Source organism: Nesoenas mayeri, assembly GCF_963082525.1.
Source record: "Nesoenas mayeri genome assembly, chromosome: 6".
NCBI classification, from domain to species: domain Eukaryota; kingdom Metazoa; phylum Chordata; class Aves; order Columbiformes; family Columbidae; genus Nesoenas; species Nesoenas mayeri.
Genome location: NC_137545.1, coordinates 37,815,344 through 37,838,605, shown reverse-complemented (window position 1 = coordinate 37,838,605; position 23,262 = coordinate 37,815,344). Strand labels below are relative to the sequence as shown.

At 41.9% G+C, this 23,262-nt stretch overlaps 1 protein-coding gene across 1 annotated transcript in view; it reads right to left on the bottom strand.

Moving 5' to 3' along the window:
- Window positions 1–23,262, bottom strand: part of THSD7B (thrombospondin type 1 domain containing 7B) — a gene marked incomplete at both ends in the record, with an annotated part of 260,266 nt that overhangs the window by 184,352 nt on the left and 52,652 nt on the right. The window contains 3 exons of the mRNA XM_080346865.1: window positions 5,243–5,412; window positions 12,519–12,770; window positions 21,715–22,510. Of these exons, the coding sequence (XP_080202991.1) occupies window positions 5,243–5,412; window positions 12,519–12,770; window positions 21,715–22,510 (1,218 nt within the window). The remainder of the gene's footprint in view (window positions 1–5,242; window positions 5,413–12,518; window positions 12,771–21,714; window positions 22,511–23,262) is intronic.

Here is a 23,262-nt window from a genome sequence, read left to right as displayed (position 1 = left end):
TCCATTCCAACAGTGCATATCCCACACTAACTCCTACAGGCAGCTTATCTCCATCAGCACAGTCTCTTCCCAATAAATACGCAGGATGGGAACAGCCACAAACAACAACAACCTGCACAACCAACTTACTGTTGCTAAAGAGCGAGTGGCTCACAAGACCAAGGAGACGGTGACACCTTCCAACAGGACTCTTCGTTGGTGCTTTTCTCTTCCTGCAAATACTTCCATAGTTTATTGAACAGCTGCCACATGTACCAATTTGAAACATTAATCCCCCAGAAGACACGCGCTGGAAGATCATGATTCAGACCAGAACAAAGAATTTGCAGGGGAAAAGATGTGGTACCCTCATTAGGAAGCAGAGCGTACAGAGCAAAGAAAGCAAACCTGCATATTTTAGAGCTAAAAAAGACAAAAGGGCAGAAAGAAAGGGATGAGAAAAAATAGAGAAGAATACAAGATATGAATTAAAGGAGTCCTCAAATTCATCTCGATGAAACTCCAAAGAGGCATTAATTTCTGGAAAATAAAATACAGTGCCAAAACGTCTCCCATATGGGAATTAAGAACAGTCTGAAAAGTTCACTCATCAGATAAGAAAGGATTAGACATTTTTGTCTATCAGAAGTAAGGAGACAGCTCAATACTTTGTGGAAAACAAGAAAGGATAATGACCACAAAAATATCATTTTGAGACCCGTATAAATAGGACATAGATGAAAGCGTAGGGGAAAACTCTCACTTCAGACCATTTGGGGATTCTGTCAGTAAAGTGGCTTGTGAAACAAAAATACATAGGGGAATACACAGAGGGATGGATCAGAAAAGAACCATTAGACCTGAAAAGATACTTGAGTATTTACTGAGTCTTGAATTGTAAACAGATTAACAGAGTTTTTGCTGCTACAGCTGGTGATACACAAGTTTATAAGAAGTCTGATGTCAGGTGAATCAGGTGGAATTGCATCCTGAAAATAAAGAAAAATGGGTATTGATTGGTGAACTACAGTGGATTAAGTAAGACAAAAAGTACGTTTACTAATAGGTGAGTGTTGAATATCTCTCCAAGGAAAGAGGGGTTTAAAAGTAATGAAGACTTCTGTAAGAAATAGTCTTGCAGGGTAACACTAAAAGGTCTCTAAGAATATCAAAGGTACAACTGCTTCACATACCTGCTACTGAAATACAGGATCAAATAAAAATAAACATATAGAGACAAATATGATGGAGACGTTCGCTAAGGAAAAAAAGTAAACAAAACTTTAGAACCTTGTGCAGGTATGAGAATTTAATGGATTTTCAGAGGGAAAATAACCAAGATTAAGAAGATAGGAAACTGCAATGACTTGCTGGTGAGATGGTAATAAGAGATAGATTTTATTAGCTAAGTTTAACTATGCCAGATAAACAATAAAGAGTCAAGGAAGAACAGCATTTCACAAAGGTCTTTTCAGTCCTATAATTAAAACTTAAGCAGACAGGCTCCAAAAAACATTATAAGAAAACTCTGAAAGCGAGAGGTAAATTGGATCTCATTCAAACGAGTAAGAAAGAACAAACGTCAAGATATATAAGGCACAAACTTTCCGGAAGAATGACAGGGCAGGCAGATCCCTAGTTAGAAAGCTACAGAAAATAGGGAGAGAACAGCAATTCCCAGTCACTGGGGACAGTAGGGAACTGGTTCAGAGAAGAGAGCAGAAGCTTCTGGAGAATTGTATAAAGGATGCCATCCCCATAATACACATAAAGAGTTACAGTCTCTAGACAAATCCGAAAGGCAAAAGTTAATTAGAAAACAAAAGGACACTCACTGGCCTTTAGGAGAGAAGGTAAAAAGGAAGAAGATTAAATGTAGAAACATCATTTATTAATTGTTTGAACATAAACACAGATACCAATCCTAGACTCTACAAGGAATTTAATTCCCATATTATTGGACTTATTAATTGTGACTGAGAGGACACTTGTACTGCCAAACAAGAAGAGAGATTTCATAAACCGATCATCACACAATGTTCTTCCATACTTTTACCAAATGTCTTTTTTGTTGGTACACTGGGGGTTGTTAGTGAGCGATGTTTGCTCAGATTAATTAAAATTTATTGTGGGAAAACACATTTCAAATAACATTTTATAAAATCAACAGTCACAAAAATCTTCTCTCAATCCAGAAAAACCCACTTCCAAAAGAGAGGAAAATATATGTGTCCCATGTTAGCAGTGTCTGGCTTTGAAAATAAATTGAGGATCTGCATTTCTGCTTTATTTAAGAGAGTTTCTAAATAAGTGAACAGATTTACAACAAAAAGAGGTATGAAGACAGGTAACCACCACCATGTCTACAGTTTGTTCCAGACATGGGATGTCCAGAACAGGGATCAAGGAGCATTCAGAGATGAAGGGCAGAAAGGGCAGATGGGCATTAATAGCTCACTTGCACATTCTATGCTATTTCTTGTGCAAAATTTGTCTCCTCCTTAAAAGCCACATAATTTCAAACATGTAGATTTGCTGCTTCCATCTCTGGATATCAAAAGAATAATGACAAACTTGAAGTATTAGATGACCACCTCTCTGTGAAAATTAAGCGTTATAAATTTGAATGTATTAAAATTCAATGAGACACTTAAAGGAAAAACACAAGGATCTATTTAATGCTAATTATGTTAAAGTTCAGTCTAAATTAGTAAAAGCCTCACCATTGAGTAGAGATGTAGATTCCTAGGACAGAATAGCTTATGTTAAAAATAGCACAGTCTCTAAACTTGGGTGTCTATACAGTGGTTTGGCTACATATATAGAAATACAGATACCTGAATGACACAACACTTTACACATTTACCAAATGTTCCCTGACAGCTTCATCTAGATGTAAGAGCCTCAGAATGCAAGAACGTTACAAAGGACTTCAGAGATCGGAATACCACCTGCTTCCAAATACTCATCACCCATGTTAAAGGTATGAACTTCCTCCTTAAGGTCTAAAAAAATATATATACAACTTGGATCAAGACAGGGATTCTTAGCTAAGTCACCTCTTATGGGAGAAAGATATGAAATCTTACCTATGTGTTTTGGAAAGTAATACCTGAGTGAAAGTTTTCTGTTTCTTCAAGCTGGAACTTTATAATCAAAATATAGAAAGATTTCAGCAGACTTAACCTTCTGAATAACTGATATATAGGGACTCAGGAAAACAGGGGCTCCCTTTCTAAATATACACATTTTAATAAAAGAAGAAATAGATGGGAAGACTGAGCAAATAAAAAATGGGAGAGATATCCTTGGGGGATAAAATAGATTTGAGCAATATGTGTAAATACATCACAGATGGTACCTGTCTCCAACTAGGATTCAACATATTTCATCTAAGAATGCTGCTGGAGGGACCACAGGACAAAATCTTCTTCCACGTATGTCATTGGGCCTAGGTCCAAATTCTCGTTGGAAGTAACCAGAAGACTAACAACTGTGATGGATGGTCATATCCTATTAGACTCGCTTATTTCATTCCTGAATGATCCCTTTAAAGACATTCGAGAGGTGAAGACAGAAAAACTACTGTACTTTTGATGGCAGCAATTAGGATCTATGTTTGCTTATACATAGAAGGATTAACTTCCCTACCTTCTCCCCATCGTCGAAAAAAATAACAGATGCCCTAGTGATGAATAAAAGTATTTTATCAGTTCAGATCACCAGAAGTGAGGCCAGAAAAGATGTCATTCCTTATTTATTCAAAGAACAAAAATTGATGAGCTAGTAAATGAGACACACTGAATGTTACTGGATAAGGAGGGATAACAGGGAAGTCTTTCCCTCTTTATATCTGCATGTGACTACATGGACATCTGTAGACGGAGTTCTCACTTTCTAAGTACAACTGCAAATCTGCATTACTGCCTTGGAACAGCACTAATAATTTATACCTTGCACAACTGCTCTGAACATTTGGGGTTTTAGTTGCCTATATGAAAATCCCCTCGTTTTAAAAATTGCAGAGTTAGAAGCATGAAAACAAGGAAGAGGTATCCCAGTGTTTTCTTTTTGTTGAGGGAGGAAGGGCTTGTAATTTTTAAGAATTTTGAACAACGGAAAACCTGCAAGTGATCACACAGTGAATGTATAGCACCAATTCTGTTACAAATTCTGCTAGCGTAAGGGTTTCGGATGCACCCCTCTAACCTTCTTGAGTAATTCGCAACACTGAAAAAGAATAAAGAAGTGTGAATGAAGTCAGCTACAGCTTGCTGCTCCCCAACTTGCTGTACAATGGCTGCATGGACCACAGAAGCAGTCAGAAGGATTAAGACTGTCCAGAAATACTAAACACCTCCCTTCAACAGCACTTTTCTTACTTCGAAAGTCATGTGCATCACATATTTGTGCAGAACAACAGAATGGGGGTTGTGTCGGGAGAGCAAGGTAGTGCCAGATGTTTGGGAGAGGTGAAGCAGAAACTATGCATGGACTCAGTAAAAATTAAAAAGGGCCTAGTTTTCTGTAATCTCACAGTCTGTGTGGGATGCCAGGACACACCGGGTGTCCAGGAAACATTTGCTTTGCCTCTGTAAGTAAATAAATCTAAGATATGATATCGTGTTCTTATTATCTTACATCTCTGCTCAAAAACATATTCTGCAAGAGCACTACACAGAGTAAATAAAACAGCCTAAGATGAATTATTCATCATATATCTGTATCTACTCATTATTCCTATAAAAGAAAAATAACTCACTTCCAGAGTCCAAAAACCGTCTGTCTGCTCAGAAGTTGTGACAATATTATTTTTGCTTTCCCCTTCAAATCACAAGAAAGATTGTGTATCAATCTGCAGCAGAGGCTAGAGCCATATCAGGAATGGAGTGTGACATCTTTTTTATACTCTAAACCAGGACCAAAACCACAGATAAATGGATTCAGCTACCAAGGGGCTGGACTACCTTACATATGAAAGAAGAAAACTCAACTCCAAGCAAAATTTATCTCCTTTATCCATTGAAATCCTCCCATACAAACACACCTACAGAACTGACAGCAGTTCACTGCACAAGCTTGTGGCTCCTGGCAGGTCCTCATGGCCCTGAGGACCATGATCTCCTGCCCCTGCCATGCTAACACCTCCTTGTGTAAGCACAGATACCCTGAGGGCATTGCTAGCAAAGCCTACTGACGACTCCTACACTTCTTTTACGCAGATCTCCTTTGGCCAAGCAATTCAGAAAGACCCTACACAAACCTTCCTTCAGCCGGTGCATCCCGAATTCTACGGCGATTTGGGCGCAGTAGACCTCCCGGGTTTGAACGCCACCTCCACAAAGGCCAACATGCGCGTGATGGCGAGGGTCCTGCTGGTCAAGGAGGAGAGACACCTGGCAAGCTTTCCATTCAGAAGTTCTCCAGGCAAACCTTTGGAAACAAAAGAGACCAGGTAAAACAAGTTTTTGAAAAGACTATGAGTGAGGGAGTGGTACTTGATTAGATGACAAAATAAAATTGGTTTCATCTTTATAGCATCGCTTCCCAGTTCAAAACAGGGAACGTTCTGAAATGTTTTGAATGTTAAATTTACAAAGGTTAAGTATTTGTTATTTGTCTGGAGTACTTGTGTAAAATTTTTCACCCAGCACTAATCTCCGAAGCATTCCGAAACACTAAATCATCCTGACAAACCCTTTGTACCGGGTGCAAAGAGGGAATGAAGATTAAGAGGTTCGATTAAGTGCAAAAACTAGTTTTCAAACATGTGGCTCAAACCACTAAACCGCTTCTCTCTGCCAAGAGCTGAACACCTCACTCTGAAATGCACTTAATAGCTAAAGCCCCACATACATCACCAGAGCTCCAAGCACTGGGCAGCTCTTCTCCAGGTGACAGCTTTATAAACGCCCAGGGTGCTACCGACTCCTACAAGGGACTGGCTGAAGTAACCGAGTTCTCTCGTTTTGGTTTCCAGAAGCTGTGATACACAGCAAGCTATAGATACAAATACTTTCATTGTATATTCACACCTATGGAGCATTAATGGTTTTCGGGGAAGGATAACACAGATATGGGAATGCTGCACAGACAATAGTCATTGGTATGAACCAGCTTAAATGCCAGGAAGTTCTTAAAACTATAGGGAAAATGGTATTGTGTATCAGCGCAAAGCAAGCATTACTTGCCATAATGTCTGAAAACGCAGAGCATGTTTCTAATTCAACAGTTTTCACAGGCATGATTCATTTTGATTCACAGGTCATAGTATCAGTGGAGTAAATAAGAAACCAAAGTCTTTCTCCAGCATCCCGAACACAAACCTTAGGCAACACTGCTTTTATAACCAATCTGTTCGAACTTCTGCTGCTTTATTCCTTTGCTCCTCTCAATTTCATAGTTTACTTTCTCCATACATTTTTTGTTGGTTTTGTGTAATGTAAACGATGTAAAGTAATTTCCTTCTTTTACCCTCAAGATAAATGCTCTCTCCTCTTAGGGCAGATCCACGGTTGTTAAAGCTACATATGTTTGTTAACCTGCCAACTGATCACTGTCTGCTCAAAAGCAATGGGGCACCTCAGCAGAAAAAACCTTTCATGTTGTAATCCTGCGTATTCTCCATAGCAAGTACCTGCGCCTGACTACAGCTGTGGCATAGAAATATGCATCTCAAAATTATATGGCAAATAAATACGTTACCTGGCCTGAGCACACATCAATGTCCTCTTAACTTCTTACCTTGCAAATATGTGCATAAGAATGATTTCTAGCCACAAAGCACTTATGAATTTTGTAACGTGCTCGTGGGAAACGTTTGTGAGTACTGCCAATTACCTTTAATTTACAGGTACTTTTCAGGTGAGCTGTCGTGCTCGCTTAAATAATATACAGTATCATGTGCAAATGCGGATTCACTCACAGGGTTTATTACCAACAGAGAAAACAATAAAGAACACACTTTTCACATTACAAGCATGAAATACCTGTACTCACACAACATATAAAGCACAGCCATGAATTTTTTCTTCTAGTAGTTAATTCTGGCAATTCCTAATTGCATTTCTTGGCCCTGCAGTGTTAAATGAAGCCTTGCTCTTATAATAAAGGCAATGAAAATTGCTCTTCATCAAACATCAGGTGAAGAGGATTCCTCCTCCTCACCACTTCAGGACATTGTGCTCTTCAGGTCTACACTTTCAAAACTAGAAGCTTAAATATAGAACACACGCACCTTTCCGCAGCCACAGAAATAGTCAGTTTAGGGAAGTGTTTCTTAAAAGAATAACTGGCTAAAGAAAAAGTGATTGTTAGTATCTGGCTTAAGTAGTCAGCTGTGACCTCTGGATCCTAAAGAGTCATTTGCAGAGGTGTGAGAGCACCTGCCTCTCCTATTCAGCGTGAGCTGTGGGAGTTAACACCTATGAAAACTGGGCTAGCGGTGATTAAAATTATGCAAAATAACTAAATCTGAGCTCAGAGATAATTAAATTTCATCAGTCCCTGAATCTTTAAGAAAAAAAAAAAAAATCACTTTAGATATGTAAAGTGGATACTGTGCTATGTGGCAGATCAGTCTTTAACGAGCAGCTCTCGGGGGCTCCGGCCAGCGTCTGTGAGCAGCTTAAAGCCATCAGCCCATTTTGCTCTTTCCCAGCTGGACATGCTCTCAGCTGTCCAGAGTTTTCTGGTAACAAACCCTGACCCCTGAGCATTCGTTGTTTGAAGGTGCGCATTTTCACAGCCATTAACAAGCCCGCTGCAGCAGGAGCGTATCCAAGGGATTGCTGTCCCACCGAGCGGGAAACCTCACGCGAGACCTTTCCAGCGGACGCCGTGACCGCCGGCAGCTTCGTGCCAGACTCTCTGCGGGGTTTTAAGCAGCGTGGCCGATACTGGGTATTAGTTTGCCTGTCTATGGACTACACTAAAGACAAGGGGAATTAGCATTACTTAAAGAAGAGAAACTAACTGTATAATCTCTACTTAAATTTAATCAGAAGCTTGTTAATAGCCATAGAGAGACAACTGGCTGGCAAACACCTGAGGGGTTTTTTGTTGCTTTGGCAGCCTCAAGCCAATATTTGCATTATTAACAATATCCACAGTGGTTGTACCACACAATTGTGATTTCTCCAGCTGAATAAAGATGACCAAAGCCACTTTGGACATTCTGTTGCTAGAGCAGACCATACCAGAGATTCACCGTACCAGCGTTAAAGGGGTCCATGCCACCCAGCCACCTTGTTCTCTGTTCCCAAAAGGTAGAGAGTGCGATAATTCAGGAGTTGAAAGGAACATTATACATTTGGATCAAAGTTTGTCAGCTCCAGTGTACTCTTAAGATACCTATGCCAAAACCTGCTGCTGACAACAATTTCAAACACCAATAGATTTAGCATCTCATTTTAACTCCTACAAATATCTAGTTAGATTGACACAAATTCAACATAATTACAGTCCTAGCTGTGACCCATACTTATCTACTGACATATTTCTATAGCTAAAAAAAATCTCAGCCTTTCCCTTTGGCTTCCCAATAGGTTTGTGACCCTTTTTGATAATAATGTTTGTGTAAGAGGAGGTCTAGTTACTTCCAAAGGTTGACAGAACCCATTGCCAATGGCTAGAGGGCTAGCTAGGTAATGTCCCAAATGGGGACCTCCAGAATTCAGAGAGTTAAATCAGTCTGCTTAAGGAAACGGGCAAGCAAAAACTACTACGTTAGAAACATTAAAGTAAGCGCTTGGTGTATCCCAAGTGCAGTCACAGGAGAAGTGTCCACCATGGAGCTGCAGAACCAAAGCTTCGCCATGGATGGAGCTGAGGGGAGGCAACAAAGCTGCCCAGCGGTTCCAAGGCCATCGTTGTGTGCTCAAGATCAGTGAAGGTCAAAGGGCTGAAGAGTAGAGTTGCTACAACTCCCAAAGCGTCACTCCAGCCACCTACCAGCACGGCTCACTGAATTTCCTTTCAAGTCTCTTCTACTTTGCGCTAATGCTTGATCTTTAATTGGGACACATAATGGGCCTCATTTACAAAGTGATACCATCACACCCGTATCTCAGCAGTAACCTCAAACCTTTTGAAAAAATCAGGTCTTAAAACTTTCCCATTTTCCATCATTTAACTTCTGAAAAGCTTTGAATTTCCAACAAAGCAAAGAGGGGTTTTTTCTTCTAAATCCCTGTCTTGTAACATAGCAACCACAATCAAAATGAAAGATTTAAAGACATAATCATAATTCTGGAAAATCTATCTATTCCCAGTGAACATGAAAGCTACACATCAAGGATAAAAATGATATAATACATTGTTTTAAAACTGATGACTCAGTGACAGCTATGCAGCAAATAAGCACTCAATATCTTTCCAATTTATAGTAACCCCTTGGTCTCTTTAGTCTATAGGACTTAGGCTCTTAGTGCTTACACGAGTTTTATACCTGTATATACCCATTGACTTTAACTGAACTAAACCAAATTTATATCACAATAAAGTAGAATCACCTCCTATGTATTTAAGCTTTTTAAGAGCTTAATCTAATCCCTTCAGAACAACCAACCAAAAGTAAAACAAAGCACAAAGCTCTGGAGTCCTACATGCAGTTAAACTGTTCTATTTTCTTGCATTTAAAATATTGATCAAAGAAGTTATTGTAAACTTCAGCCATAAAATTAAAAAGACTTCCCATTTAACAGAAAATTTGCACTAAATGCCATGTACGCATGATGGGACCTCCAACTTGTAGCCTCACCGTGGACACAGAGGTAATATTTAACAGAGCCGTTTTGAGGCTGATGCTATTTTTTTCCCCACTCTGGATCCTTTTAGGAGGCTGGAATATAACTTCACCCATCTTGCCATGCTGCATAGAGCTCTGCAAGTGCTGCCTCTTGAGCTACTGCTTTTGTGTGTCGGTGGATGTGCCTTCATTCAGTTATGGGGTGCTCGCTGTCCCTGCATTAAAAAACAACCTCTACGGAACCCTCTTCCTTCCTCTGCTCAGAGACTTGCTCTCTTTCTGGTCTGTGTCCTCACCCGTTTTCTTTGCCCTACCTGGAACATGCTTTGGAAAATTCTTGCCTGAAGAACAAAGCTAAAAGAAAGGCTACTTGTCTTAAATTAACAAAAAAAACAGCAAAGAGCATATTTCCAGGAACTGGGAAAGTAAAGAGGACTCTCATCTTAAAATATGCTAAGACTAATCTGATTAGGCAAACACAAGTCAGAACAAACCAACAGTTTGTGTTGAGACCTGACAAATGAAGGAGAGAGACGATTACTGCTGATAGTGAAATCTCATTAAATTCATCATCTTCTTGTAAGGGGAAGAAAGAAAAGATAACTGTATGGTAAGCCTCAGAAAAGCCACAGATGAGGCAGCACATATATAACGGGAAAAAGACATAATCTTTCTAGGTATTACACTGTAGAGAGAACAAACTCAAATAAGGAGAAGAGGAGCATCAAAGACTTCTTACATTGCTTCATAAAGATTAACACTACATTCCTCTACGGTCAAGAGCTACTGCTTTCCAGTCTGAGGTACATCCAGTATCTTGGTCATCAATTCCCAAACACCACCACCAAACCACCATCCTGTAAATGATAACATGGACTGATAACACCCTTTACTAGCTGCTGACGCTTAAATAATATACTTAACAATATCTGACTTCTGTACATTAATACAAAATTCTGGTCCGCACAGCCTTACACCCAGCAGACCCACAGCACATAATGCAACGCTACAGCTTTTCGCTCCTGCTCACTTCTGCAGTACTAAATGGTCAAATCAAAACCTATTAACCAGGTGCTACTGTAAAATTCTCCTCAACACTGCATAGTGTGAGTAGGTCATAGCCCACCTCCTGCATTTTGAGTTATTACATCCCTAAAATAACTAAGTACTAGAGTTTTGGTGTTGGGTTTTTTTTGTTGGTTGGTTTGTTTTGGTCTGGTGTGTTTGTTTGCATATTTTTTCCCAGTATTTTCAGTGGCTCTGTTAGTCTGTAAATCTAATGTTATTTTTCTGTCTCAGTCTATTAGGTAGTTTATCCCAGCTCACACTGGAGGAGTGCAGGTATGGCAGAATGGGGAAGGTTAAGATTTCACAGGCTCATGAAACCTGGGTATAGCAGTGACACACCAAAAGGACAACAAGTTTCCTTCTATTGCAAGAGTGACACCTCCAGAAAATTATCAGTATTACGCAGGTTCTCACGTTCCAGGCTCTCCTGGCTCTACATCAAGCCCCTACAATCCTTTGCACTTTAATACAGCGCAATGTCAAAAAGTAGAAGTGAGAAACTAGGGACAGACACATGCCTGTTCTCTCTCTGATTAACCACCAGCCGGTCTAACCCCCGTCAGGCGTCACCTGCACCCACGCTCCCGTACAAAATCAGCGAGACAATGTGTTAATCTATTGTCTTTAAAATTGATGTGCATTTGGGCAGGAGCAAAAAATCACTCCGTAAGAGCATTTTTGTAGGATGTAATCAAGCAATAGAATTTTTTTTATATCCTTTCTCTCTTCTGCTAGCAGGGTGCATAAAAATGATCAGCATTTGATTTTGAATGAACTCAGAGATATAGAGACACTTTTACAGGTTACGCCTTCCTAAGAAATGTATCTTGCAAAGACTTTATCAAAGGTTTTGGCAGTATCTGGCAAAGCCCCAGAAACTCATGACTTGAGCACTGAGCAGACCTCCTATTTAACAAACGTATTCACAGACGGGGAGATTTGTCTGCACGCATATAAAATTTTATCAATCTTGAAGCATTTTGCAGTCAATCTCAGAACATGTCACATGAAAAATTAAGCAGTATTTTCTTTTTCTTTGCCAAGCAAACTAGCAACCCCCTGCGCCAGCCTGGCCAAGCAGAACGGCACGGATTTGCAGACCAGAAAGGCAAGATCCTGACCTTCCGTCAGAACAGAGTTTCCCATAAACCAAGTGAGCACTCAGGGACTGTAATGTTTCCCACCTCAGGAAATACCTGTAGGGAAGCTGAGTCCAAGCAATCACCTCTGATCAGTTCCCATCTTCCTCAAGGAGAACTGGAATTTTTTTATGGGGAGATGAAGTGGAATTGGTAAATCTTATGTAAAAATTACAGTTTCTAAGCCAATAAAAGCACAAGCATGGAGACCTGCCCAGTCTCTGTGCAGCTGAGGAAATTCTCCAAAACAGCAATCAGTACAAAAGCCCACTCAGAGGAAAAGAATATCTGCTCTTGATTTTTAAAATATAAACTGTAACGGGTGTAATTTAAAATTATTTCAGTGTAATTATTGTAATAGCAATAACAATAATAGCAATTACAAGAGTATTACTAACAATAAATAATACCACTAATCATAGTTAATAATGATCAAATCAATGATCTTTTAGACACAGAGAGAAAGTATAACATGCGACCCGGTCCACACACAGGCACTGTGAGGAGAAGCTTCACTCTGCACATCAGGCATCAAACCGGGGCTTCTTCACATGGCAAAAGCAGGCTAAAAGCACCGGCTGTACCTGGGACAAGGCTGCAGCAGCTCCTTCCCTCCGGCACTGCACGCTTCCCTCTCCTCCAGCTCCGGGCACGGCTTCCCGGCCCCCACGGCCACGCTCCGCACGCCACGGCGCCGGCTCCGAAACCCCGGGGAGAGGTGTCCCCAGCCGCAGGTCCGCGAGCAGGGGCTCCATGAGGACCACTCCGTCGTCTTGCAGTCTTCAGCGATGACACAGGACCTGAAGGTCAACGGCACGGGGTCTTGCACGCAGAGGCTGCGATAAGAACACAGGAAAACAGCTGAGGAGGTCTTGCTTAAGAAACTTCTTTGTTTTCAAACCAAAGGCCCAAAATCACAGAATCACAGGATGTCAGGGATTGGAAGGGACCTCGAAAGCTCATCCAGTGCAATCCCCCCATGGAGCAGGAACACCCAGATGAGGTTACACAGGAAGGTGTCCAGGCGGGTTTGAACGTCTGCACAGAAGGAGACTCCACAACCTTCCTGGGCAGCCTGTTCCAGGCTCTGCCACCCTCACCATGAAGAAGTTTCTTCTCAGATTTAAGTGGAACTTTTTGTGTTCCAGTTTGTACCCATTACCCCTTGTCCTACCATTGGTTGTCACCGAGAAGAGCCTGGCTCCATCCTCGTGACACTCACCCTTTAGATATCTGTAAACATGAATGAGGTCACCCCTCAGTCTCCTCTTCTCCAGCTCCAGAGCCCCAGCTCCCTCAGCCTTTCCTCACACGGGAGATGCTCCACTCCCTTAATCATCTTTGTTGCCCTACGCTGGACCCTCTCCAGCAGTTCCCTGTCCTGCTGGAACTGAGGGGCCCAGAACTGGGCACAATATTCCAGGTGTGGTCTCACCAGGGCAGAGTAGAGGGGCAGGAGAACCACTCTGACCTACTGACCACCCCCTTCTAACCCACCCCAGGTACCATTGGCCTTCCTGGCCACAAGGGCACAGTGCTGGCTCATGGTCACCCTAAGTCAGGGTCTAGCCTCAGACTAGAAGAAATCCACAGTCACTTGGGGTAAATCAGATCTGCATCAACACCAGCACAATGAAAGGAAGAGGAGCTGTAATGCAGCGCACGTAATGCATTTCCAGGGAATTTTGGGTGCAATCTTCCATGCCAAGCAGTTTGCAAATAATATACGTCATTTATTTCAAGTTAAAGCAGATGCAAAAGGCCCCTGTGAAGTTAGAATTTTACAGTTTATCCAGGATGGAAAATAAAAGTCAAACCCAGGAGAAATGCTGCCACCGGGAACCATTCCCATTACCCCGTGCACAGGACTTGCTGCCCACCATCCATCCAGGTGTCAGCATGTCCTGCAGAGCAACTCTGCTCTTTGAAAAAATAACTAGTCTCACAGTCATAAACAAATGCTGTCAAGCAAGATTCAGAGGGTTTCCAAACCTGACAAACCATCAGAGACTGTGGAATGCTGAGAAGAAACCTTTCTCATCTCTCAAAAATCTTGGAGAGCTGAGGTAGCAGCGCAGGAAAGGATATACCCTAAGGTACTGAGGCACATATGAGCAGAGACATCACTGGAGCACCATAAAGGATGGGACGGGGCAAACAAAAAAAGGATGAAGCCCAGAAAAAAAAAAAGGGGTCACCAGGAGAAAAGGAATGAAGAATTTCCATCTGGTGTCATACTGATTGTGCAAATTGGCCTCTGAAATTAAGACCATACATGAACTCAGTGTGAACCCTCCCTAAATTTGTCTTCTCCAGCCTCCAGTTGCTCATGGTCAGGCTTTTGCCAACTGTAAGGAGCAAATGCATGTAACACTTAAAAGGTGTGAAATCCAGAGCTGCTGCCAGGGAACCAGCCATTACCTCACCTGGTGTTACTTACAGCGCAGTTTGACTAACCTGACTTTCTCTAAAGAAAATAGATCGGGGCAATCATTTCAGGATTGCAGGACAGTCTCATAGGGGGAGCAGAGAAGATAAAGAACACTTACTCACTTCTCCTCCAGTCTAGAAATTGGTCCTGTTTTCACAAAGGTCAATAGGAATATTCCCAGACACCTGATCAAGTTTGACTAGACCCTCAAGTACCAGCAAAATACAGCATTTAGTGGCTTAATTTTATACTTCAAACTAAAAGAAGTGTAACAACTTTTTGCCTTAGCTTCTTCACCTAGAATAAAACTCAATCTCACAGGTGCCGTGACTATGAATTTACTGAATTTAACAGCTTTATAAAGTAGAAACAGCTTGTGATATAGCGCCCTCGAAATAAAATTATTCTTGCTTAAAACTCAAAAAGATTTCTCATTCTCTATTATATGTCAAATGCAACTGATTGCAAAGCTGTGTCTGGTACAATGTATCAATAATACTGAACTAAAGTAATAATCATCATATCTGTACTTACTAACCCCGGTATTTTGAGTCTTGTTTGGAACATTTGGTTAGGTCACATGAATGGTGACTTTATTTCCCTTTTAATACTTGTTCAACAGTTATCAGATGAGCCGCCCTTGCCACAATATTAACAAGAATTGCTGATTTTTAGTAGATAAAATAGCAGCACATACAAATCACCATCCTAACTGATTCTGCAAGAAAACTAGAGTTTGCCTAAGAATGCAGCACAGAGAGTAACCAATCTCACATGATGAAGAGTGAGCAAAACTTCAGATACCCAGTACAAAAACCCAAATCCATTTTTGGGTTTGCACCACTGAAAGGAGGCTTAAGTCTGGCCTGATCTTTACCGAAATACCAAACAAAACAAAGCCTTTAAAAATCTGGTTTACGGTCATCTTTAAAATTAATATTGCTAGACCCAGTTCCAGTGAGACAACACCTACCATAGCTCTCCTAATGGATTCAAACCTATGCCGACACTCCGGCCACAACAGACATCGCTGCCCACCCATCTCCCTTGCTATTTGCAGAAGCCTTTCGAGTATGCAAGGACGGAATAGCTGTTTCTTTCCCTGAAAATTCCTCCACTGTTCCTACTGCATAAGGCAAAAGAGATAACTTTGTTGACCTTAAGGTGAATGAGAAGCAGAGCTGGCAATTTCCACCCTTCTGTTCGCATAGATGTTTTTGAGGGAGAATTACATGCAGTTGCCTAACAGAAAGCAAATCTAATTAACTTGTACCTAACTCATTCAGAGCATCAGAGTCGAATTAATTGTGACACCGAGCAACACAAAGACAAATGTAAAAACACGCTTTTGCATGAAATCCAGACACAGTCTTTCATGTTGCAGATGTATTTAGGGCAATCTAATACAGATAAAGGCCAGACATGCGAGACACACACTGATCTGAGGCTGCAAACCAGGCGTGCGTTTGTGCTGCTGCGGCTGCAAGTGAACTAGCAGGGAGAGGAAAGAGGTCTGGGGATGGGAGATACTACAGAAACCCTGGTTTTAAACTGACTTTCCACATATTCTTGCATCAGTTTAAATACTCCTCTTAGGAGTCAATCACATCACTTTGACTTAGCAGGGTATTTATGTGATTGATGCTTTTTTCCTATGTTACATGCTTGGATTGACAGTGTAAAACTACAGGAATTGTTTCACAACCTATATTACGTTGCCTGCGGTGTAAGATGGACCAGCCCGTTAGCTAGCAGACTCAAAAAAATCCCAACAACCCACACTAAACCAAAAGAAACCTACTCATGCCTCTTTTACTTACATAGTCCTAGAGCTACAAGCAGAAAAACAAGAAGTGGAGGAAAAGCTGCCCCACGTACAGCTCCTACTGTGACAGGGCAACTTCAGGCTGCTGCCAACGGAGCAGAGCTGCTCTTCTCCATCGCCAGCCACACTCTCCCCGATGAGATACAGGAATAGTGGAGCTCCAAGCTGAACCACATCACCTTTCTGTTCTGGATAAAAAGGGACTCACCCAAAAAGTAGTAGATTTTCCAACAGCTCAGTTACATCCGTGCTACATGCTGTACAGTCACATAGCCATCACATCCACTGCCAGGAAATGAGTGGAAATACGTCTAATCGGTAAGAAAAAGGAGCAATACCATCCGGGAGCAGTGCATTGTGAGTGGGTTGGGCACAGCACAGAAAAGATCCCTGATTTCCTTTTCCAGTTCTCAGGGTTTAAAATAAAAGGTGGATGCATTTTCTTCTTAGAGGACAGGTGGTTATTGCTGAATCTCTTACGCTGAAAGAATCTCCGAAAGAATTTCAGACACATGACGAGGATCTGACCAAGCGTAGGCTGCTGGTACGAACGGCATCACCAGGAGGACACGGCACCGCTCCAGCAGCCCGAGAAGTGCCAAGGCTGCCCAGGGAACACACGCTCGAATCCACGCTGTACAATGCAAGAAAATCCTGAAGCGAGCTAAGCTACACCAGCAACAACACATTTTCACTTTTTCCCCTTTTCTAAATTCGTCTCCTACACTGTAATCAATGACCCAACCTTACAGGCTGCTGGAATCAACACTACCTAGTAATATTAAAGTCTAATGATGGATACAGTCTTGCCATGTTTCTAACAGCATCCAAACACTTTTTCCCCTTAGGAAACTGGCAATCGGTGCTAACAGGCATATTTTCAAGGATTCATAAGGGATTTTACAGCCCTCAAGGGCTGCCAGGGCTATTTTGGATACTGGCAATACCGTATATTCAACCTCTGCAGCGGAGGCTTCTTGGGCAGCAGGAACACCAGCCCCTTCTGCACCAGGATGGAGAGGAAGATGAGGAACATTTGCCTCCCATACAGCCAACCAAAGGGAAAGGGAGCTGGGAGTCCTATGAGCAAACTAAATACAGGGATTTAATGCCAAAGATGTCTACATTTTGGTGTCTCCAAAACTTAATGCACCAGATCTTCTCTTTCTAAAAGTGTTACTCTTATGGAAAACGGAAAACAAAAAGTGATCACTGTTCATCTGTATTTTCTATAAAAGTAAAAGAAATGAGACAAAACTAAAAAAACCCACACACAAAAATAAAATCTCCTTCTTATCCAACAGCTGAGGGATTCGTTTTCAAGCCTGAGCACCAAGGCTTGATTCCTACATTTGCTGAACACACATCTCCTCTTCCAGATCACAGTTATAGCCATCAAATAGCATATTACAGCATAGCATTACTGCAAACTTTTATATTCATCCAGAAAACCGGAGAATGTCAACACTAGAAACTGCAAATAATTTTTCATACAACATACACCAGCACAGTGGCCAAGTGCAATCCACTAGGAAATGGATAATGGAAATTCAAATTACGGAGGCAAACAAAAGAGCTGAATGCTGCTCTACCTCAGCCTTGATGGATGGGTTATCCCTTGACTGAGCTTGACCTGAATGTTCACTTACAAAGGGAAAGTAAACAGAAACCCAAATCCAACTCTATCAGATCACTGTCGTCATCTTACACGTAGAATGAAGAGTTTAAGAATTATGTACCTAAAAAGACTCCTAATCCAAATAATAATAGTAATTAAAAAAACCAAAACCTAAAAGTGTTTGCTCCTGACTTTGAATTCTCAGTATACTTAGTGAGCACGCTCATCAGGTTAGAAAATCAGGTTAAATTTATTTAGGATTTCAATCCATAGCTATGGGCACTCATGCCACTAAACTACAATTTAATGTCTAACCTAAATAATTTTTGTTTAAAAAAAAAAAGAAATACGAGTGCCTTTGTCTCACTATTCAATAGATTTTTAATAACTATAACAAGATAGAAAAACAAAAGGAGAAGTTCTAGCAGACAGAGATCTGGCAACTTCTTCAGAGGTTTGTCTTTCTTTTTAATGTATAGAAATGCTTATGTTTGGGTTTCTTACTGGATATGGATTTTAAGCAAAATCAAAACCTTTTCATGAAATAGAGTGAAATCTGAGTATTACCTGAAACAGAATGACAAAAAAAATCCAGCTTTTTAAAAGTCTTTAAAAGCTTCAAATCAGATCCATAAAATCATTCTATATTGATGCTATTCCTTCTATTATCACAAATATGATGAAGTTTCTACACCAAAATTGTTTCTGAGCAGAAAGGAAGCCGTCTCAAGGTCTATTGATGTTCTGCTGTACAATTGTCTTCAAGTGTTTTCAGAAAGGCCCGTCCCTCCCTTTCCTCTTCCTTTCTCCCTTTTCCTTTCATTTTGACAAATGTAGAACCTCCAAATCGAAAAATATTTCATCAAAAAGATTCCCCAGCTCAATCTCCCTGAGAGAACACATCCAATCTTCCACATGCTTGAACTCCTCTCCGAGTAATTTCTATTTACTATTTTCACCTTCAAATATCGCTGGGATTTTCGCTTGCACATTTAAGGCTGGTACAGTCACACAGTTCCTCATAGGACCAATTATTTACATGAAAAAATATTTCCCTTATAATGCAAACAATTCTGCAGGGTCACTGTAAAACCAGAGGATCCTTTTGTCAGAGTTCCACAGCAGAACTCAAGCACCAGTGAAAAACTGGAAACAAATATCAGGCACATTTCCCGCCGCTTCTCCCCATTTCACAAGAGAAAGGACGCCCCACCTGCCATTCCCATCAATCGCAAACTCGTTAGCGTAGAGGCCAAAATGAACATCCTGCCAGTAATCCAGCATCTGTAAGAAGTGAATGCATTCAATCTTTTAGTCTTCACAAAACAGACTGCACCCAAGCGCACCAAAATCCAATTTTTGGCAAAAGATGGTGCCCAACATCCCCTCCCATCAGCGCAAGCAATGCCTGCTGCTCACCAGCTGCTCCACAGCCCTGAGATTAGACACCAGTAAATTAAACAACTCTGGTAATGAATTAGGCGTCCTTGCCATCACATTATAAACAAGGAGGCGAGATGAGCACATGGTTCCTCTTCTCACGTGGCCTTCGAGCGGCGGTGGCGGGAGAAGCGTGGCAGCAAGGCCCCGCCATTGAAGCCCATCTGGGGATATTCCTCTCTCTTGCCTCATTTTTCCAGAAATTTAATTTGTATCTTACATTGGTATTTACTCCAAAATAAGAAACGTCAGCCAGGAAAATGAAAAAATCAGAAATAGGGCGCTACTTCCCAGTTTTACAGCAGAGGCCTGGCTGCCTGCCAAAGTCAGCTACAGGGTTATGCAAATGCATTTACTCTTCTTTATCAGTAGCCAAAATATCTTCAGTCTTGTAAAGTGACATCTGCAAGATCAGGTCAATTCTCTGAAAGAGTGGCAGCAAATATGCTGCACAACAGAATGAGAAGGACATGACCAGGGGATGCTTAAAGGGAGTTGTTGTCAGGGGTGTTTGGTACCAGTGATGCTGCAGCCCTGGAATTAAACACGGGCTGGATTTTAGGCTGGGTTTTTAGGTTTGGATTTTGGGTTTCCCAATTCAAGCTGAATTGTTATAATTAATAACAAGGTTTACAATAATGGAGAAAGTAACAGCATGTGGCTATTGGGACACTGTAAAATGACATGACCTTTTGTCCTCTATGCAATCAATGGGCTTTCCTCTTGCATTTGGAGTTAAAGGAAGGGATGGGTCAGCCTCGGGTCTTTGCAGTAAATCTGAGACACAGTCTCAGCAGAAAAAGTCTGCCAGGAGGTGGCTAATGGAGTCGTACAGTCTGAAAAATAGGGCTAGATCAGGGGAAAAAAAAAAGGGCACCAAAACCACAGAAAAGAGCAAGGAAAAGGACAGCTCGATCAGGGGTAGAGTTACTAAAACTAAAGCTCCTGGGACCCTCTGCATTGTCATCAAAAATTTCAATGTATAACTCACACAGTAGCACAACCAAGAGAAAATATTTATAAAAACGATGGCTTCCATTCCCCATTCTTACAGCGAATATAGCAGCGAATGAGAGAAATTTTAACAAAGTCAGGATCCCCGTCGCAGAGCCTCTGATAAGGAATGAGATACAAGAGGCAGAACAGCTAACAAGTGTTAGCAGACATAAACCTGCTGCTGGTCACACAGCAGCATAAATCACAAGTGACTCCATTAAAGTCGAGCAGCTACATGAGCATAAAATCTGTATATTTAGAATCAGCATATATTTAGAGACAGCTAATAAAGTCAAGATGTTAGAAACTGCTGCAACAGTTCACAAAGCTTGACTTCTTTCCAACCACTAAAAAAACCCATACATTGTTAAAGGTGTAATAGGAGGGGGTAAGAAAAAGGCCAGAATGTATATTTTCACCTCAGTGTGTGTGCAAAACCACTGCAGATATAACCAGGGATAGAGAATTGGACATAAAATAACCCCTTCCCTCTGCCATTTGAGTTTGTGCAGGTGCCAGGAGCTATAGATTACCAAGAAACAAATTGATTTCTGCAGAATTCAGGAGCAGGATTTTTCAAGAACTTCTAATATCCTTGAAAAACAGAACACAAGAAGTTCTCCAGAAATCTTGACTTTCTCAGAGCTCAATCAGTTTCTCAGTCTTCTACAGCTCCTGGCACCTGCCCAAATCCAACTTGAAGTCAAATGGCACAGCCTAGATAGCTTAAATTTAAATGCAAGAAACTGAGATAACGTATCTTTCCACTATTTGCTGCACATTACCGTAACCTTCACATTTGAATTACAGCAAAATGATCTATACAGAGTAAGAGAAATTGTTACATAAAACCCATGAGGACAAGAAAGAAAAGCAAGTCACATATCTAGTATCAGCATCCAAGAGTTACACGCAGATGGGAAGGCTCCTCAATAAGCAAGAGGACAATCACTGATCTATCATTCCAATAAATACCTCCTAGTAAATTCACAAAGCCCAGCTTTTCAGGCTTATTTTATTCAGTGTTGATTTGTAAGAATGAAGGAGTTTAAGCTGGTGCAATTTTAGCCTCTTCTGACAAATATATGCAGTACATGACTGAGAATGAAACCTCCCTCTCCCACAGCCAGGGCCCAGCACCAGTGCAAAGTGATATAGAATTCTATTCCCTCGATGTTTCCCCAAAACAACAACAACAAAAAATAGAAGAGAATTATTAAAAACATAAAATGAATTAAACAGTCACAAATCGTAGAAGTATGCAAAACATTCAGCATATGCTAGCTGTACAGAAAGGGAATTAAATCAAAAAAACAAATAAACAAACAAAAAAGACCATAAAGAAAACATATAAAAATTTGCATTTAAAACTCAAGAATGGGAGCGCATTTGCCGTGGCGCTGCCACACAGAGCGAGTGCTCCATCGAACAAACCCACTGGAGACGAAATAAAAGTCGAAGCACCCTTACCTCAGCGCTGCGTGTTTTCCATCGCTCCTCACACACCTGACCTGCCTGGTTTGGTACCCGATCTCCACCTCCCCGGGACGCTGGTGGGGTTTCTGGCCTTGAAGCCCAGATGTGCTTCGCTCTCCAGAATCCGAACCCAAATCCGGCATAGTCCTCCCCGCCAGGTCGACGTCTTTAGGATGGGGCAGCCGGCATTCGCCCCAAGCGCCGACTCGGAGGCTGTAGGTGTGCTCCTCCTCCCCGAGAGGACACAGGGCAGCGCCACAGGCTCTGGATTCGGTCAGATTCGGGCACGGGGCACCCCCGTAGAGAGGAGGAGCGATGACCGCCCGCGTACGGTGCTGCAAGCTCTTGGTGCAGCCCGCGCCGCACTGGGACCAGCTGGAGAACTCGGACACGACGCAGTCCCGCGGGCAGGGCACCAGGCAGGCTTGCTCAGTAGGCGGCTGCGGCGTGAAATACTCACATATTTCGTTGGCGACGATGGTTCTGTTCAGCTTCTGGAGGCAGCGGACACTCCGGCGCTGCAGCCCGTGCTGCGCGGTGACACAGTCCCCGGCTGCCACCTCAGCGCCAGCAGAGGGGACGAGCCCACACCTGTCCCATCCCGAAACCTCCCACTCAAACAGCTCCAGGTGCCAGTCACAGACTTTAAAGCACCTCCTCTGGCTCTCAGGTTTGTCCTTGTGGTCGCAGTTGGCGTGGTACGTTGTCCAGCCCTCAGCGTGGGTGCACCAGACGGCCCGACTCCGAACACCCCCTGAGCCACAGTCACCTACGCACCGGCCCCAGTGACCTGCAAAAGAGAGGGTGTTGAGAAACATCACATAATACCCCTGCCACCGATCTGTCCTGATGCCCAGTAGCATCCAAACCATATCCCGCCATGTGTTAGAAGTTAAATAACTACCAGCTGGTCCGTAAAATTGATTAAAAGCTTCCTAAAGGCTGCAGGTCATTGCTCCTCCCAGTGTATTCCCATCACCACTTGGAGAAACTTGGGGGTAAAAAACAGTACTTTCCAACACCCCACAAATTCTCAAATTAAAGGCAGGTCAGGCACATTTCTGTAGCAGTAAAATGCATCCCAAAGCCTGAGGAAATACGAATACTTAATTTAGCTTGTACAAATGAATATAAAAATGATCATAAAGGAACAATAATCTGGTAGGAAAAGAAAGTCAAGTTAGATAAGAGGAAAACAGTCTTAATAGAGTAATTAGTCCATGGAATAAACTGCACTGGGAAGCAGCTGAATCATCATCCACGGTGATAAAATGGTGAGGATAAATACTATGAAAATAAGAACATATTCTTAATAGGTTCAAAATGGAGGAACCGACTGGCTCTGATGGTGCATTTACAGCAGGAGAGGTGCCGCAGGTCTGAGAGCAGAGCTCGACCACGGAGAAGGAACCGCCCGTGCACCGGGTTCTGAATTACCCTGGGGTGTCCCTCCAGCAAGTCGCTACACAAGGTGGTAGAGCCAGTCACGCGGGAAGGGGAGTTCAACCAAAATTAAATCCAGTTGTGACATTTTGAGTTCTG